Source organism: Nymphaea colorata, chromosome 8 (genome assembly GCF_008831285.2).
Source record: "Nymphaea colorata isolate Beijing-Zhang1983 chromosome 8, ASM883128v2, whole genome shotgun sequence".
NCBI lineage: Eukaryota > Viridiplantae > Streptophyta > Magnoliopsida > Nymphaeales > Nymphaeaceae > Nymphaea > Nymphaea colorata.
In genome coordinates this window covers 5293209-5311434 of record NC_045145.1, presented here as the reverse complement: position 1 = coordinate 5311434, position 18226 = coordinate 5293209, and the positions used below count along the sequence as shown (strand labels likewise).

Genomic DNA, 18226 nt, shown 5'->3' with positions numbered 1-18226 from the left:
TTTCCTGTGGTGTACTTAAATGCAACTTAACTTGTCTTGCGTACACTTGAAGTGTTTGAATGGTTCGGGTACTTAAGTTCTTACTCCTTTTCTTTCCGCCCCACATATCGAAATTAAATGCTATGCCTAACCACTAGTCATGAATATATGAAAAACACAGAGTTGGTGTACTGTGTAAGATAGTTACTTTCTATTTTTGTTGTTGATTTTCCAAATTTTGATCGTCGGCATGTTCTAAGCAATCAAAATATCATTTTTTTCCCTTGATATTCTTCGCCTAGCCCCATTAATATATAGAAGCCTATAAAGACCACATCCTTAATTAATATGTTAAAGACCATACTTGAGCTAAACTTTTATTATAGAATATGTTTAGCCTACACTTCTGTTTGCAACAAGATCACTTCTGTTGATATGTTTTAATAGTCGGACAAGTTGTTTCAGTCTTTAACCTCAAAATATCGTAAGAAACCCAAGCCCGTATAATCTATTATTTTGCTCCTAGATAGTAGACTAATAAAAGATTTTAGCAGTTGATTCTGATTTCACGTTGTTTTTTGTCTTAAATGATAATGACAATGAACTTAATCAGCAAGAAACTAGTAAGAACCAAGCGGCCTATGGCCTCATGTCACATGCACTCTCTAATCAGATGAAAATGTAACTATATATCTATTGAATTATAGTTTAAAGGACACATCCATTGTTAATATATGAATCTCTTAGACCACATAAGAGTGCTCGATCGTAGCTCAGGGCACAACGAGTATTTTGATGAGCTTTAGTCAATGATTAATCACATAAGCTGAAATAAGGCTGAGATGCATGTGGCTTTGAATTGTTGTGAAGCGTCCTGATATATGTTGGACGTTCTTGATTTAATATTGCATTTTCTTCTTCTGCAAGTTCTCTTTAAGCAACTTAAGTATATTTTATTGCATGTAGCTAGCTACAGAGGTAGATTATTCACATGCCCACAGACGAACACATAGGCAAGCTATATGGTACCGAACTCACATATAATTCAACAAAAAAGCCGGGCCATGACAAATAGGGGGTTTCAATAAACAAGGCTTATGTCACTTACGTTCTAAAGATCCAATTGAAGAAAAAGCAATATGCATGCAATATAAGTATATGCTCAAAGTATTACAATAACTTGGTCTTATATTGTATATTTTCATTGCAGCATTCTTAAATAATACAACATGAAAGCAAGTCGATGGATATAAGCAACCCTTTTGCAGCATTCTTAAATAATACAACATGAAAGCAAGTCGATTGATATAAGAAAGCCTTCATAAGGCAAGAGAGAAATGTGGACTCAATATTAATGCAACAACTCCATAGACAAGTATACTATTTACCAAATATGGTCATAATCTTTGTACTTTAGTTAAGTACTGAAAGGTAAGGTCTTCTATACTCTATAGAGAACGTGGAAACCTCTGGCTTTTGTTCCAGCCATGTTTCCCGCCATAGTTGAGGAGAATGGTGTTGAGCCCCTCTGCAAGTCATTAATTTGAAAGCAAGCCTATAGAGCTCATGTGGGGACATTCTTCCCTTTCGCTGAAGCATTTGGGGAATGAGAACTACCATGCTGGTACTGGAGAAAGTGAGCATTCATGCTTCCTTGAAAAGGTCTTAAAGATTGATCAAGTGTTCCAAGCGAAGGCGAGAGAGAAGGTTTGAAGGATTGAGAATTCATGTTCAGCATCTGAGGATGACTGCATTGTCGGAGATCAAACTCTAATGGAGTGGTTGCATATGAGGGAATGGTTGATGGACCTTCTGTAGGTTGGTAAAGATAGAGATGTGAACCAGATGATAATGACAATGTGGAAGATATAGAGTTACTATTGCAGTTACTAGGTTCTTCAGGCTGAACTGAATGGATTTGGGCACCTAATTGTGACAAAAAGGGACTTGAATACCTCTGGGAGTGGGAATTACCTGAGAGTGCATTGATGAGTAAGGCAGGGTAGGAAGACTGATGGGAAAGAAAGAAAGGGCTTTGGTTGCTGTGTTCATACCTTTTGCCCAAGTTGGTTTTCTCACTGATCATTCCACCTATAATACCAGACTGATGATTGGGCCGCTCAGCTACATGGTCACTGCCAAATTCCACTGCATCTAGGTCGGTTTCATTCTTGTCTGGTAGCAAACTCAGAGATTGAACAGCGGCATACTTGGAAGCATTCAGATCTGCAGTTGTGTTTGTGGGCACTAAAGGCAACAAAGTGTTTGATCTGGAAACCGTCAGTGGCTGAGAGAAGTTATAAGCTTCATCTTCTTGAGGGATCGGCAGTGGAGGAAGCTCATCGATTTCATGCTGAGCATTCTGAATCAACCAATCAACAACTTTGCTGGGCTGGTTCAGGCCAAGTCTGTCTTGAAGATCATATAATTGGATGGCAGTCGAGACAGAAAGCCTAACGCGCCTGTCTCTCAGCCCCTTTATCGTTTTCACTTTGCTGTGCCTATCCTTTCCCCCAAAGGAGCGTGAAACACGTACGATTCTTGGGTCTTTTAGCCCCGACCATGATCTCAAACTGTAGGGTCCTCTACCGTTCTTTCGGTCTTCAACAAAGCCTTCCTGCTTCAGCGGTGCATCGTTCCGATCTGCTAAGTTCTTAATCATCCTATTGCCCAATCATGATCCTTGTGCTAACCCGCGTTCTTGAAGATCTTCGCAGAAAACCTTCGGCATGTAACTACCAACAAAAGTTTTTTGCTGTCTTGACCAAGATTATCATCAGATACTCTTCTTCCTCTCGCTGATCTCCCTCCCCATCTGCTATCTCATCAATATCTAGTTAGAAAAAGATCAAATCTTTCAAAATTGTGTGCTGTGGTAGATGAATTGATGTTGAATTATCGAGACAAAGTTTTTCCAGTTGAATCTCTTGATTTATTTCTAAGGATATCAGTCAATCAATGTTATGGACGCTTCTGCGTACATGTGGAGCGTAAGATTGAAAAGACAGATAGTAAGAGGCTTATTGTTTCACTGTTAATTATCTAACATAAGATTTCAGTTTCACAATTCTACCAATTCTAGACTAGGCTCCATAGACTTTGCACAGTTACGTGTACGTACACAGATGATGACTACAGAAATCTCGAAACAATAAATATGTAGATGAGTGCAATTGTTTTTTTATATGCTCAATCTAGGAGATTGCATAAAGACTGTCAAAAAAAATTTAAAAGAATGAAAGAACACTCAAGTAATCTGAATGTTAAAATGCTGAACAAAAGATCAATCAACAACTTGTAAGGTGATTTGAGGGGAATATTAAACTTTGCTTACATGTATAGTCGCGGTGTGAGTAGATAAGGTAAGGCTACTCTTTCTATTTCTTCCTTCTGTCCACTGTACTGCCCAGATGGTCTTTTGCAGTTTGCTACGAGAAGAAGAAAAAGAAAAGAAAAAGGAAATGGAAGATCTCTCTTTCATGGCATGACATTTTATAAATTAGAGAGCAGAGGCTGAAAAAGTTTACTCTCTCTCTCTCTCTCTCTCTCTCTCTCTCTCTCTCGCTCTCTCTCTCTCTCTCTCTCTCTCGCTCTCTCTCTCTCTCTCTCTCTCTCTGTCTCTCTCTCTCTGAGTGTGTGTGTGTGTGGGACTGTGGGTGTGTGATAGGAATTGTTTAGAAGGCTTGGTATCAAAGATCAAGCTCAAGGAGGAAAAGCAAACATGTGGTGCAACTTGTATCACATGGCATGTGTTGACACCTATAAGAAAAGGCCCATCCACTATGTTAGGTCATCATCAAGTCATTACAGCAAATTTTGTCGTCACATATTATGCTATCTACGCTTTGTCGAATAATATTAATCGACTCTATACCATCTTCTTAACTTGTTACCGCAGATCATAACATCAAATGATTTTTTTTTCATGAAAGCAGAAACCTTAAAAAGATGTCAGATGGTGTTTTACGAGTGAGTAAAATTCATCTACTAGTATTTGCAGCTTTTCAATTTAGAAAGAAAGTGTATTTCTTGTAAATACGACTTTTTCCTAAACCTAATTCTGTGCTCAAATCTTACTTTTTATCATTAAGAAGCACAAAAGGAATAGAATATCGACACTTTGAAGGTTTAGATAATATTTCAATTTTCAGTAGCAGTATAGTTGATATCACGTTGATTAAGGATAATTTTCATTCCTCTTTTGCCTACAGAGAAAAGAAGAATGACCTTGCTTAGACTTAATTCCACTTGGACATTTCCAAGATTCCACTGCATCAATTCTCGCAATGAACTATCCCTAATGGAATATATGCAACAATAGGCTGGCAGTATCACTACAGTGGAAGAGGGCATAAAATGGGACCAACAGTATGCATTCCTTCATCAGTATCCCAAGGATCTTAAAAAATATATAGAAAAATTAAACTATTACAATAGCCTTAGTATTTTTGTTTTCTTTTCATATATGCCTGTGAAAAGAAAGCTATTCATGTATTTCATATTATGACCACCGTTTGTGTCTCTTTATTAGAAGCATTTTATGCTTTACACATGTAATTTAAGGCCTTTATGCAACATAATCATAGCAGAAAAAGCTTTGTAGTTGCCTTGGTTTGGAAGCTTACTGGTTGCAAACTGGCTTGGCAGAACAGTAAGAAAGAGTAAGTATATGGTAGGATGAAAAACCAGGTCGCTTGTCAAAAGATTCCAATCAAGCAGATAAGATCATCTACATGAATCTCAAAATTGTGGTTTTAGAACAAGAGCTTTTTTTTTCCTTTACTGTGGATGGATGTGCTCTGGGCAACCTATAAAATGGTTTTCATATAGCACAGGGACCAGCCTAGCTTCATTAAACCTTTCCTTCCATATTGCAGGACCACTCTATCTCACATAGAATTCTAGCGCGGAGTTTTTGGCTACACTGAGTTGGGGGCAGAAAAAGGCTGAAAACTCTCAATCTAGCTACTATCCAAGAAACGGTCACATGAAAAACTGAAACATTTAGTCATAACCATTACAGAAAGAAAAAGGGAAAAGAAAAACACAGTCTGTGATAGCTAGCTTGAAGCCATGAACCAATACTGAGAAGCCTTTTTGTCAGTACGCTAGTTACTTCTACGAATTCCATTCGAGCGAAGGATCATTTGCTTTTACAATTGTCTAATTGGTGTGTATACTATAAGTTTCGACATGGGTGTCGATCATGGCATCGGAGTATGAAACTAGATGGCATTTGTCTTCCTTGCAGTGTTAAAAAATGGTGGATTTTAGCGGGCAATGCAGTGCTTGGTTGTGTGACCTTTTAGTTACGAACGTTCTTCACTTTACTGCCTTACTAATTTCTCGTTTATGTTATGCAGGTAAAGTACTGTAAAAAACCACTGCTGCTTTTGTTTTGGTAGAGGAGGAACACAAGGGGAAAGAGGCGATCTCCTCGAGATAATTAATTAGAGTTTTCTGTAACTCCATTTCCTTGTATAATGTTATGCGCAGGTAAGCTCCCATCACACCACTATTGCATCTTGTTTTGGTAGAGAAACAGCTAAAGAAGCGACGATCTCCTCAAGATAATTAAGGGTTTCCTTCAACTTCAACTTTCAGGTAAGACTGTGACAACCAATGGGCATTTCTGCTACCAATTTCAATTTTCACTTCTCTTTCTGCTGCCTTTGATCCATCTTTAAAAGCCTGAACTCATTCATCTAATTTTGCATACCATTCATGTGTCTATATATAGCTTAATCACAACCATACATCTCCCTGGCTCATTTTTAAGAAGACAAAAGTGACCATTCAAAACATTCCCCACCACAACTAGAACACTTTCTTTATCTAAAAAGTGGAGAAGCAGAATGTTGGTTCTCTAACCAAAATCATGCGATCCGTTTTCACACAAATTTATCTTTACAGAAATCCAAATCGCGCTACCATTCTGAAGAATTCGAATATATGCAGTGAAATATATACCTACTTTACATTCTTACGTATTGAACCATCAGATTCATTGTTTCCAATCAAGAGCTTTCTTTTCTGTGGGGAGGGCCGGGGGTTCTTGATGAGTTTGATTACATCTTTTTGATCATTTTCCTTTCTGACCTTTTGACTGAGCGTGCATGCTGTAAACTTGTAGCGACAATCTGAAGGGATCAACGTGTGAGACTTTTGCGACTCTAGCGTGCATGGCCAAAAGCAAAAGAGCGGAAACAATGGGGGAGGGATGACGAAGACTGATAGGTGACCTCCATTGTCGGTGCAGTCCACACGTTGTACCCAGCTTCTCCCTCATTCCATGCCAACTTGCAAAAGGAAAAACAAAAAGAAAGAAACGCCGGGGGGGTGGGGGGGGGGAAGAAACAGGCTTAGAGAGAGAGAGAGAGAGAGAGAGAGAGAGAGAGAGAGAGAGAGAGAGAGAGAGAGAGAGAGAGAGGTCCATCTCTCTGTCACGATACAGCTATGAAGTACCTCCCTTAGTCGTCCATTATTGCCGCCCTTTCTTGTCCTCGGTTTATCCTCTGCTGCTTTTAATATTATTAGATTCCCACCACCGGATATCTCTCATTCATATATATATATATATATATATATATATATATATATATATATATATATATATATATGTATGTATAGAGAGAGAGAGAGAGAGAGAGAGAGAGAGAGAAAGGAGTGATTTCTGCTTTTCATTAGTCCAATTTCCAACCACTCTTGTTAGTATCGGTGCAATATCAACCAGCCGATGGCAGATATGTTGCATGGTATCGGCCCTTCAAAAGAATGCAGATGTTGATATCTTCCCTCACTTTTCTTCTGAATCGCTAAATCGGGTTAGATCGATCTGGACATAAAATAGCTTCTCTTTTCTTATTGGTGATAGTAATAACAGTAACAATAAGATCTTTTATACTTTCTACGAAGATGGTGGCTTGAAAAAAAGCTGATACAGCCATGCGTGGCAGATTCCGGCCAATTTGATTGAATTCGCCTCTGTTAAATCTGCGGATATTCTGGGTTTAACAACAGTATTGTTTGTCACAGATTAAAAAATAAAAACAAATTAAAAAATATATATTAAGAAACCTATTACCCGTGAGCTTTGATGCTAATTTTTTTCTCTAAGTTGCAGAGAGAACGAGAGGGGGTTACCAACTTGAGATCTGAAGGGCACCTCCTTTCTTTTGAGTGACCAAGAAAAGGAAAAGGTTCTAAGTACCGGCAGCGATCAGTATCCTTTTTCCGTTCACTGTAAATAAAAAAGAAAGATGGTCATTTATTGCAAGAAGAGATCGTTAGATGTCCACATCCACCGTGAAAGTCGCCGGTTTAACTTCCAGCAGGTAACTCTTTTGAGCCCTTCTGATCTGGTCGATATTGCACGATGGTCTCGTGAAGGTTTCCTGCCCTTTCCTCCGAGAAAGAATCTCTTGCTCATGCCCGGTATCTTTGGGTTACAGAAAGAGAAAATTTTCCATATCTGAAAATATAACATGGAATATGAATCACGAACTCGATATCTAAGACGAAGTAAAGAATCAAAAAGTTCTTTAAAATATCGATGAATATAAAGAAACGGATCCTTAAATGAATGAGAGATAAGAAAGTAGAAGCAGAAATTAAGTTTCTTGGTCTTTATTGTTAAGGAATGGCTGACATCTCTTCATTTCTAAAGCTCTCTCTCTCTCTCTCTCTCTCTCTCTCTCTCTCTCTCTCTCGCTCCCTACAACTTCTTTTCTTAAGAGGGGCCATGAACAAATTGATTTCTTTGGATTTTAATAGTCGTTTGTGCCCAATACTGAGAAAATAAAGCTCTGCTTTATGCATGTTTCATTTATTATGGACGGAAGCAATTGAAATAGCCATTCTTTTCTCTGGTTTTGGTTGGAAAACAATAAATCGATCAGGGACCGAGGAATCGCCGATAAAAGATGCCTCGTCCTTCCCATAATTGGAGTGCAAAAAAGAAGAATAGAAAAGCAACCTTCTTTTCTATACGTGTTCAGAGATCAAAAGAGAAGAGTCTGTTCCTTTTTCTTTAATTTCTCTTTTTTTCCTCCATCGCGGAAAGCATGGCATGTGGGGAGGTAAAGAGAGTAAATGGCAGAAGTTGTCCCACACTCTGCGGATGCATGCAGACTGAGAAAACACTTTCTGCACGCATGAGTCGTCTCTTTTTGTACAGCTGACTCTTTCCTGCATGTTGCAGCAGTAACCATCTATGTATGGTTTCATGCCGGACGAAATTTCGCGTTTCTCGAGAAATTTATAAAAAGTTATACTTTTAAATTATTTCAATCAGACTGTATTACGTGGATGGATTTATGATGGTGAATTTAATTATTGTTGTTTTACAAATCCAAAGAAAGATGACTGTCTGTATGTTTTTAAATGGATTTTTTTTTTTTTTTTTGTAAAAGCATGATATATGTCATAGCTAGCGACAGAAAATACGTATTATTAAAAAAACACATTTAAAAGGTTACGAAAAAAAGAAAAGAATATGCTTTATTCACATTTAATTTCCTTTTTTGATGTTTTTTGACAGTTTTTTTACTTTATTGGAGTTTATAAATCCAGATTTTTATTTTCATATTTTCTGCATTTTATTTTTAAGATTTTGGCCACCTTTCTTTTTCTTTCAAAAGATTAATTGTTTTAAAATTTGCCAAAATTTTTGTCCTTTTTCCTTATGTTTATGGCTATGATCATATATATAAAGATTGGTCTCTGTAACTTCTGATATAAACAATCAAATTATTTGTTCATTTTAAAACATGATTTAGATTATTTCTTAAGATCAGATGGACGTTATAATAAATCCACTCATGTGTTCCGATCTACTTGAAACTGTCTGCGTGCAATCTGTGATCCCTATGGGCGAATGACAAATCTTTTTCCTACGTACATTTATCTTCCATGCATCATCTATATATATTCCATGCCTTACGTTTTCTTTTCTCTTCCGTGGTTCGTAGATCTCTTGTGCTTTGTTATAATTCAATAGAGAGATGGCCAACATAATATGATTTATCTTCCAGTACTTTCGTATATTAAAGCTTTTCTACGCTGTTTTTTCTTGGCAACACTTATCGAGCAGTTCGATGTTCATGATATTCATTGAGCATTTTCTTCTTCCAGTATCATATTTGAGTCCCTCGTGTAATATGGCCGTCTAATTAAGCTCACGTACGCTTATACATCACCCTAAAACGCATACAAATTAATAATTAGATGAACCTGGACATATATATATAATGCTTATATATAACTCTTTTAGCTGTCATTTTTCTATTGATCATTTAGTATCTCATAATATAGAACTACTCCATCTTATCAGTAGCCTATAAATTGACATAAAAAGTTATGTTCTTCTTAATTCGTGAATCCCTTAAGTTGGAAGACAGGTTTGGATTTGGCTAATGGGCTAACCTTTTATTTGATTATACGCAGGGGTGGAGCCAAGGGGGGCTGGTAGGGGTCCTGGCCTCCCCCTCAAAATAAATAAATAAATAAATAAATTTACATAGAAATTTTAAAAAACTTCATGTATTCTACATGAAAATTTTGAAAAATAAAATTTCAGTCCCGTCAAAATTTTGAAACTATAATTCGGCCCCTCTCTTAGAAAATTTCTGTCTGCTACTGGCTTATACTTATCCCATATGTACATTTTTTTTTGTCTGTATCTTTCTATATGAATTGCATACGGGCATTGGAATATTCTCATATTTTCAAACATGACGATCATATTAATGCAGTCGGCTTTAAATTGCATACCAGAGGCCAAGTGAGATGTTCAAGCGAAGGCATTAGTAGTTGAGTGATGAGAATTCATATATATATATATATATATATATATATATATATATAGAGAGAGAGAGAGAGAGAGAACAAGAAGAAGGAAATTTTTAAGCAGCATGCTCAACATGATCATCCTTCCACCAGCCAAATTAAGACTTGGTTTGGATAGAGGGAAAGGAATGGAAAGGCTGATCATCATTTCTGTGTTTGGTCCCCTAATTAAGGGGGGAAGAAAATGAGAGAGAAATAAGGAAACATATTTGGATGCAAGGAAGGGAAAAGAAAGAGAGAGGAAGGAAATTATTTGCGCAGGTAATCTCAATCCCTCCAAAGTTGGAGAGGTTGGAACAGAAACAAAAGGGTTCTTTTATCATTTTCTTTCCTCTTCTTTCCTCTCACTCCCTCCCTATCATCAATCCCTCCTTTTGCTTTCATTTTCTGTCCATCCATTACTATCCTTTCCTTTCATCAAAAGAACGCGTAAAATAAAAGCATATTCTCCAACAAGTGATCTTTGTTCTCCATTAACAAGGATACATAATACCATATCTCAAACCACACTTACCAAACCAAATGTTATTTTTCTAGGAAAGAAAATATTACTTTTAAGTTTTATCCTATTGTAACATTACCAAAGTCATAAATACTAATGAAAAACAGCCGCTGAAAAATTTGTGAAGTTCACATATTTTCGTTGCAGTAGGTTCAGTTGAACCCAACTACATTAAATCTCTATCTTTTGGGTTCCTTTTCTGCATCTTAGTGGTACCAGAGACTTGAAGTTGTTTCAGTGGCTGTGTCAATGTGATCTCCATCATCACATGAGTTGTTCATATCAACCTGGTGTTGCAGATAGTGTCTTCCACTACAGCCACAACAAAAAACTTAAGGTATACACACACTGCTTCCCGTATCCAAGCTTTACAGTAGGACATAATTGGAAGCTTGGTCTTTATAAGACTAGCAACAATTTCCTCTTTTCGAAAATTAAATCGGCCATGCAGAGTTAGGATTTGTTCAAATATGTTGGTGGCTCTATAATAAAGAGAATAATCTGTCTAGATCTGGGTCTATCATAGAGAAGAGAGAAGTACAAAATGTACATGATCATTCAAAGAATGTGGAAGTAAATACAGTGACGAGGAACAAGTTATTTTCTCATATGATCTTGCAGTGAATTATTGAAGGAAATCAAATCAACAATTAATCTGGTAGTAAGATTGGGAAACTGCCCTATTCCTTGTATTAATTTGGATAAAAACAGAAATAACTCTACTTTATCAGTGTGTAGCATATGAGAGGTATTAAATCTCTCTTCTTATAATGAAGCTAGGATGAATAAGAAGTTCACCTTTTCATGGATGTACCTAAGATATCTAATGAACCATGTTAACCACTTTGCTTCTTCTTTTCCCTTCTCTCTTACCTTTCTCTATTATATGGAATGCTGGAAAAACTGCATACTTTACAATTTTTTTTTCTCTTAATCTTCAGTTTTGTTCATCGCCTAGGTGTTTTCAGATTCATGGCTTCAAAAGGAACCTAATAATAGCAGATAAGCCCTCAAAGCCTATTATCTTCTCCTCCAAATTTGCTACACTTTCTGAATGTGAAATTATTAGCAGATAGTATCTTTCATGGGAGTCCTACTTTATAATTTTTCTTTCTCTCAGTCTTCAGTTTTGTTCATCGTCTATTAACGTATCAAACTGCATACATCACAATTTTTCTAAAATAGGGCAGAGACTACTTTTGGAAGAAAAATAAAATATCTTCCAAGTTATGGAGGTGGAAAAATATAAAGTTGTGGAGCTATACTTGCAAGATCAAGGGATTAGTCACTATGTCTCATGTTCATATGTACATGAGCAAAACGGCTATGTTGAACATAGAACACATGGTCAATTCTGGTTTGTGCTTAATGGCTCAACCATGGGTTCTAAGTTTCTAATTAAGTATTGCAGTTTTGCTTTGAATATTGTTGCTTATTTGATGAATCATGTTCCCACTATTGTCCATAAACAAAAATCTCCGTATGAAGTTCCACTCAAAGAAAACGTTATATCTGGAGAAATCAGAACTCTGTACATGAAGGGAAAGGCCCAAGCTGCTGATGCCCTAACTAAAGGTGTACCTAAAACCAAGCTTCAACAAGCAATTAGCAAGTGGGGCTGTCTTGACATACACACCCCACTTGAGGGGGAGCGTTAATGCGTGTTATTTCTGACTAGGAGACTACTTGCCATTTGCCATATTCATTTTTAGGCAAGTCTATCAACTACCATCTTTGCTTATGGCCATTGGGAATCTAGACATTGAGAGACATTTGTCAAGTTGCCTCATGTATAAAACTTGCTATGTAATGTCTGAGATGGTTTTAATGAAAGTAATTCTCCTCCCTTCATGGATGTAGGGAGAACTTTGCTGAACCATGTTAATGGCTGCCTAGCTTTCCTTCTCTTGCTTTTATGTATTTACAATTTATCAAATTGCTTTGCGTCCTCTTTTCTATTCTCTCTTACTATTCCCTATTATGGAATCAAAGCAGGTAAAACTGCATACTTTACTAGTTTTCCTCTCGATCTTCAGCTCTATTCATCATCAAAGTGTTATCAGATCCATGGCTTCAGAAGGAACCTAATCACAACAGAGAAGTCCTCAAAGCCTGTTATCTTGTCTTTCAAATTTGAAATACTTCATAAATGTGAAATTATTAGTGGATAGTATCTTTCATGGGAGTCCTAGTTTACTCCCATTTTGATGGCCTACAATGTTTTGGTTGATGGAAAAAAAACCATGGCCCAGAAGTTTAAGATTACTACTAATGAAAGGACTCTGGAACTTAATCCTAACTCATGGATGCCTAGGGACCAATTTTTGTTATCATGGATTATTAGCTCATTAACCAAATATATGCCCTCACAAATTGTTGGCTTCGAATGATCCTTTGAGGTGTCGAACCGTTTCAACTAAATATACGTCACTCATTCTAAAATAATCCTTTGTATGGCTTGTCAACAAAGCAAAATCCATAGGTTGTCATTTTTCCATCTAATCACAATGTTTTTACACCCTTTAGGATTGAAATATTTTGATGTTTGAGGGCCGGCACCAACCATAAGCTTTGATTAAGATAGATGTTGTGTTACTTTTATGGATGACTTTCCATGATATACCTAGATATATGTGATTCCTTACAAATTTGATGTTTCTGATATTTTTTTGGATATCCAAAATAGCGCAGAGACTACTTTTGAAAGGAAAATAAAATATCTTCAAAGTCATTGCCAAGGTGGAGAATATAAAGTTTTGGACCCATACTTGCAGGATCAAGGGATTAGTTACTATGTCTCACGTTCACCTATCTATGCATGAGTAAAATAGTGTGTTGAACTTAAAGTCTGGCACATAGTCGATTATGGTTTGTGTTTAATGGCTCAACCATGGGCTCTAAGTATGCAGTTTTGCTTGTAATATTGTTGCTTATTTGATGAATCATGTTCCCACTACTGTCCATAAGCAGACACATCCTGATTATGTTTTATTTAGCTCCAACTATAAATTTCAAAAGGTCTTCAATTGTGTTTGCTGACCTTACCTTCATCCCTATAGGAACAACAAGCTTGACTTCAAATCTAGTTACTATATCCTTTTAGAATATAGCCCAAAACTCAAAGGTTTATCTATGCTTCCCTCATGCTTGATGTTTCTTTGTTGGTGTTCGACAAAGTGAACCTTTACTGACGCTCATTGTTTTTAACGGCAGTGAAAAAGGGTGTTGTTTTTTATATTGACTGTGTGTTTCTTTTTCTCCAAGGGAGGGTGAATAAGTTTAAGTCTTCATGTTGTCCTCTACAAGGAAACTTATTGAACTGGTTTCACCTTTGATTTAGGAGAGGAGCAAAGTCAAATTGATGATCTTGAGCATAGATTGGGAAGCTTGAGCTTGGCAATCTTGTTTCAAGCTTGACACCACTAGAGTAATTGGAGCTATCTCAACTCAACTGAGCTCAGACAGTAGCACTCCTACCAACAACTAATGGAAAGAGAGAGAGAGAGAGAGAGAGAGAGAGAGAGAGAGAGGGTATTATCAATTATTAGGCCCTGCAAAACGAGTGAAGTTTCCTAATTAAGCTACTTGTCTCATCTAATCTAAACTTCATGAATCTAATCTGTTTATCCTTTTCGCTCAAGTTGGGAGGTAAATTTGTCTAGCTAAACAAGTCATGCTCAAGAGAGATAGTGAGATATCCTGCACTGACTGCCGGCAGAGCGTTAAAAATTGGTAAAACACCTTGCCTTTTTTTTTTCTTAAGTGAAACATGTCCCATACCCAACTCGGCTAAGCTTGTGTTGGACACATATAGCTTTTGGAAATAAAGAAAAACATGTACTGTAGTGAGCTCCGCTAAGCTATTCCTTAAACTTAAACAAAAGCTGACATACATGAGGCTCGATCAAGCCTAGCTCGAGCTATTGAAGTGGAACTTGAATCGAGTTGAAGCTGAGCATTTTGAGGATGGGGCGTGCAGAGTTAGCGCAGAGTTCAAGCTTCACCAGCTTGACATGAATTCTACCTTATTCATTCTCATGGTTGCAGTAGATATATCTCGGGTGAATGAGAGGTTAATAACCCAATATATGAAAAAAATGCCCAACCCAGACCCAACCAACCACCTCCCACACTGCCCCACTATATATATAGATAAATATCTATATATATATATATATATATATATATATATATATATATATATATAGCAATATTATACCCTTTTAACTACACCCATCTCTTAAAATGCTAGAGGCATAGTACCCATGAGAACTGTCACAGCCCCTACCTCTGTTATGCCCAAAAAACCCCATCTACTTTCTCCCAAAAAAAACACCCTTCTTCAACTATTACTTAGTTACAACACGTACAGACTTAATTATCCATTTAAACATTGACTAATAATACTTTATTATCCATTTAAACATTGACTAATAATACTTTATTATCCATTTAAACATTGACTAATAATACTTTATTATCCATTTAAACATTGACTAATAATACTTTAAAATAATTTAAAGAACAAAAAAAAAAGTTAATATCAACCTACCAGCATCGTACGTTAAATTATTGAGAGAGAGAGTGGGTTTGGCAGATTCAATGCGTAGGGTTGACGTTGATTATTCAGAGAGAGTGTGTGTTTTGGGGGTTGTCAATTTGGCGGGGTTTACAAATTGTTCCTAGAAGAAGTTCCCACATTTGTCTTCATCTGCTAAATGACTGCGCATTAATGCAACCTGCTGCACTTGAGAGTTGAGAGAGGTTGTTTTCTCTTCTGAGGGCTTTGGAATCTTTGAGACAAGTTCTTTTCTCTCTGAAAGCGCTTTGGAATCTTTGAGAACGGACGAGTCCTTTTCTCTTCTGAGATATTCGCTTTCATTCGTTTGATTCCTTGGCTGCATTTACACTGTTCAACTTTTTCCGTCCTTCGTATCCAATTTTTACTAGATACATGCACTATGGCCCGTCAGAAGGAGAGTCGGAATATTCCATACAGAGAGAGAGAGAGAGAGAGAGAATGATGAGGAGAAAATATAAGAGAAAGATCATAGGGTCTTATTGAGTTGAAAGTTACAGGAAGTTAGGAACATGGAGTTTGTTCATCGAATGGTCTACTAACTTGTAACCAAAAAGAAAATGTTGATGTTATAAAACTACAACTGATACCAACAAATACAAATGAATAGCCCAAGATCGGCACTAGAATGCAGCATAAATTATCATCATTTCATAAATTGGCATGTACCCAATAAACACGACTTTGCAGGGGAAAGAAGATTAAACTCACCATTGCAGTACCTCCCAAGTATCCTTTTTTCAAACTCTTCATGGAATTAACGTGCCATGCTTCTACAGACGAGCAGCTCTTGACTGCTCTTGACGCACAAACATCAAACAGAACAGAACCTTTCTTGATTTCTTCCTTGCAAGATCAGAGGGGTGATCAAGTATAGTGCTTTTGGAATTTTAGCGCATCTCTCTCTCTCTCTCTCTCTCTGTCTTTCCTCTAAAGGGCTCTTCTGCCAATGGGCAAGTCAGGTGAGACAATATTAGCTGATCACTTGCTGGCTCAGGTAATTCCTTCTCGTCTCTTCGCTACTTCCATGACCAAATTCTGGAAGTAAACTTCGTCTGCACAACGTAATTCCTTCTTTAGCCTTTCCATTAGCAACAGATATGGAGTGCACATGCCTGCTTCTGAGTTTGCTTATTTATTGTGACGTACTTCGCATTTTAGTTTAAGTGTAAGGCAGAAATTCTCTTCATGCCTTCTTACTTAAACCCGTCATGGGTCACCATGAAAGGGCGCCTTGGATCATAAAGAGGGGCTTGACCATTTATTTGCAAAAAAAAATGAGCTTCCACTTGCACAGCTGTTGCCAAAGGTCGAGAACAATTCATCGCTCATGCATTCCACGCCCCTGTGCATGATCCTGGTGCAATGAGGAAAAGGGAGATTCAGAATGGCTGAGGGTGCCTGCTTGTCCATTTCCATTGCCACAATCATAGTTCAGCTTCCATTACGATGGCTTTCGAAACTGAGGAAAAAACAAAAAGAAGAACACGTTGCATAACATCATCAATGCTTAATTGTCTGGTTATATTCGCTGAAAATCTCATGTCATGGCTTGTGAAGAACAATCCAAACATTTTAAAAACTGGTTTGCTTTCAAAAAATTAACATACCGTTTTCATTATTTGAATAATGGTTTGCAGCTGAAACTGTCTTGTACTTGGTAGAATGGGTTGACGATGTTGTTCTAAATCTTGAGATATAAGATCTGTAAACCTATCTTTTCAATTCAACCAAGGAAAAGAAAAATGTTTGCATTTCATTATATCAAGTAATTGCTTGCTTCCCTTTCCAAGATAGTTGCATCATTTTGATGAAAGAAGTTTCAATTGAGAAATTAATTTGACATTTGACGTCTACTACTAATTTAAACACTTATAAAAAACAGAGACAAGGATTTGTTGGAAGCAGTAAGTCAGAGACCAGAGTTGTTAACGGGCTTGCCTCTCACCAAGGAGCAGGTGATATACTATCTTTACTTTATATTTTTCCCAGGGAAGCCTGTACACCATGACAACAGGGGGGTCCAAACATGTTCGGAGCAAACACAACACATTACCTGCTCCTTTGCCGACCATTTTAACAAGAGACAACAAGCAGTTTTAGCATCAACAATGTGTTTTTATATGCTGTGCTGCTTGCATTGAGAATGGTTGAATTAAGACCAATTAAGAAGGATGTGAAAGTCCTTCGAAAATTGGATTCGGTAAAAGACTAGATATGCTCTATGGCAGTGAGAGAATTCAAAAAGCTCTCTTTAGCCACCGACTTTGCTTTGGTGTTCTTACACCTAAAATGGCACAAGTTTTCTTACATTGGAAGCACGTTATGTAGCCAAGATGAAAACTTCAACGATAAAATCGTGACAGGGTGCCATGATAAGAAACTTGAAATAAGTTATGGCTCTCGATTTTGCCTGTTTTGCATCTGGGGAGCTTAGTTTGTCGCTTTGGCTTCCCTTGGCTTGGCTCGTATAAAGCTTGTTTGCAATTTGTCTAAACAGGCATGTGAGCACCTTTTTGGTTTGTTTCTCATATATAGATGAGCTGAGAGCATGAACAGAAGTCTTTTTTGTCTAATTGTGTTTGGCTCTAAAAGCTAGCATCCAATTTTACTTAGAGATTTAGATCATGTTGAACGCAAGATCTGAATAAACGGGCTATATCGCCACCAAGATGTACGTCTAAAATGCAACAAAACGGGGACAAGGTTTTCTCCTCATCAATCAGTCAAGAAGAAAATATAAATTATCCAAATCTTACAGAAGAAATTACAGTAAATGATGCACATCAAGAATTCAAAAAGCATCTGCCATAAGGCCTAAAAGTAGGGTGACTTTCTGTTGGGTAATTGGTGGACAGAGGTACATCGGTGATGGTGAGGGAGCACTCATTCAAGGTCAGCAGGTAGTAATCCAAGCAACTGCCCTATCAACGTTGAGCTTGCAGTTTGTATATTCCTCTTTGTGTTATCCTTTCTCAGTTAGCATGTAAAGAACAGTATTGAGATGAATCCAATTTTTCAATATGTGGATTATCTTTAGCTGATATGAAGATTCCGAGTTGAACGTATTGTGTTTCATTCTACAGGTTCACCAACATACATAGCTTGCGGCAGCAACAAAAGTTAGACAAGGAAAAGAAATTCAAATCCTCCATTACCATTAAATATATCAATATATCTAATCTCATTTTAACAGGTCAGTGTAACTGAACTTGTCATGATTGACTTGATTCTCAAATATGATGACAATATTTGATTTGTCACGATGATATCAGGTCTAATGTGTTGTGTGTGTGTGTGTGTGTAGAAAGAGAGAGAGA

The 18226-nt window shown here is 37.1% G+C and overlaps 1 protein-coding gene across 2 annotated transcripts; it reads right to left on the bottom strand.

The window, feature by feature from the left end:
• Window positions 1-1159: 1159 nt before the first annotated feature.
• On the bottom strand, window positions 1160-3686 carry LOC116258509 (transcription factor TCP13-like). Of its 2 annotated transcripts, none has more exons than XM_031635679.2 (2): window positions 3314-3686; window positions 1160-2812 (listed from the first exon to the last, which is right to left on the bottom strand). In XM_031635679.2, exon 2 carries the CDS (start codon window positions 2639-2641, stop codon window positions 1544-1546), a length of 1098 nt encoding a protein of 365 aa, XP_031491539.1. In that variant the 5' UTR covers window positions 2642-2812; window positions 3314-3686; the 3' UTR covers window positions 1160-1543. The 2 variants fall into 2 exon arrangements, with proteins under 2 accessions (XP_031491539.1, XP_031491538.1); XM_031635678.2 differs by having other exon boundaries at window positions 1160-2794.
• Between the last annotated feature and the right edge of the window lie 14540 nt (window positions 3687-18226).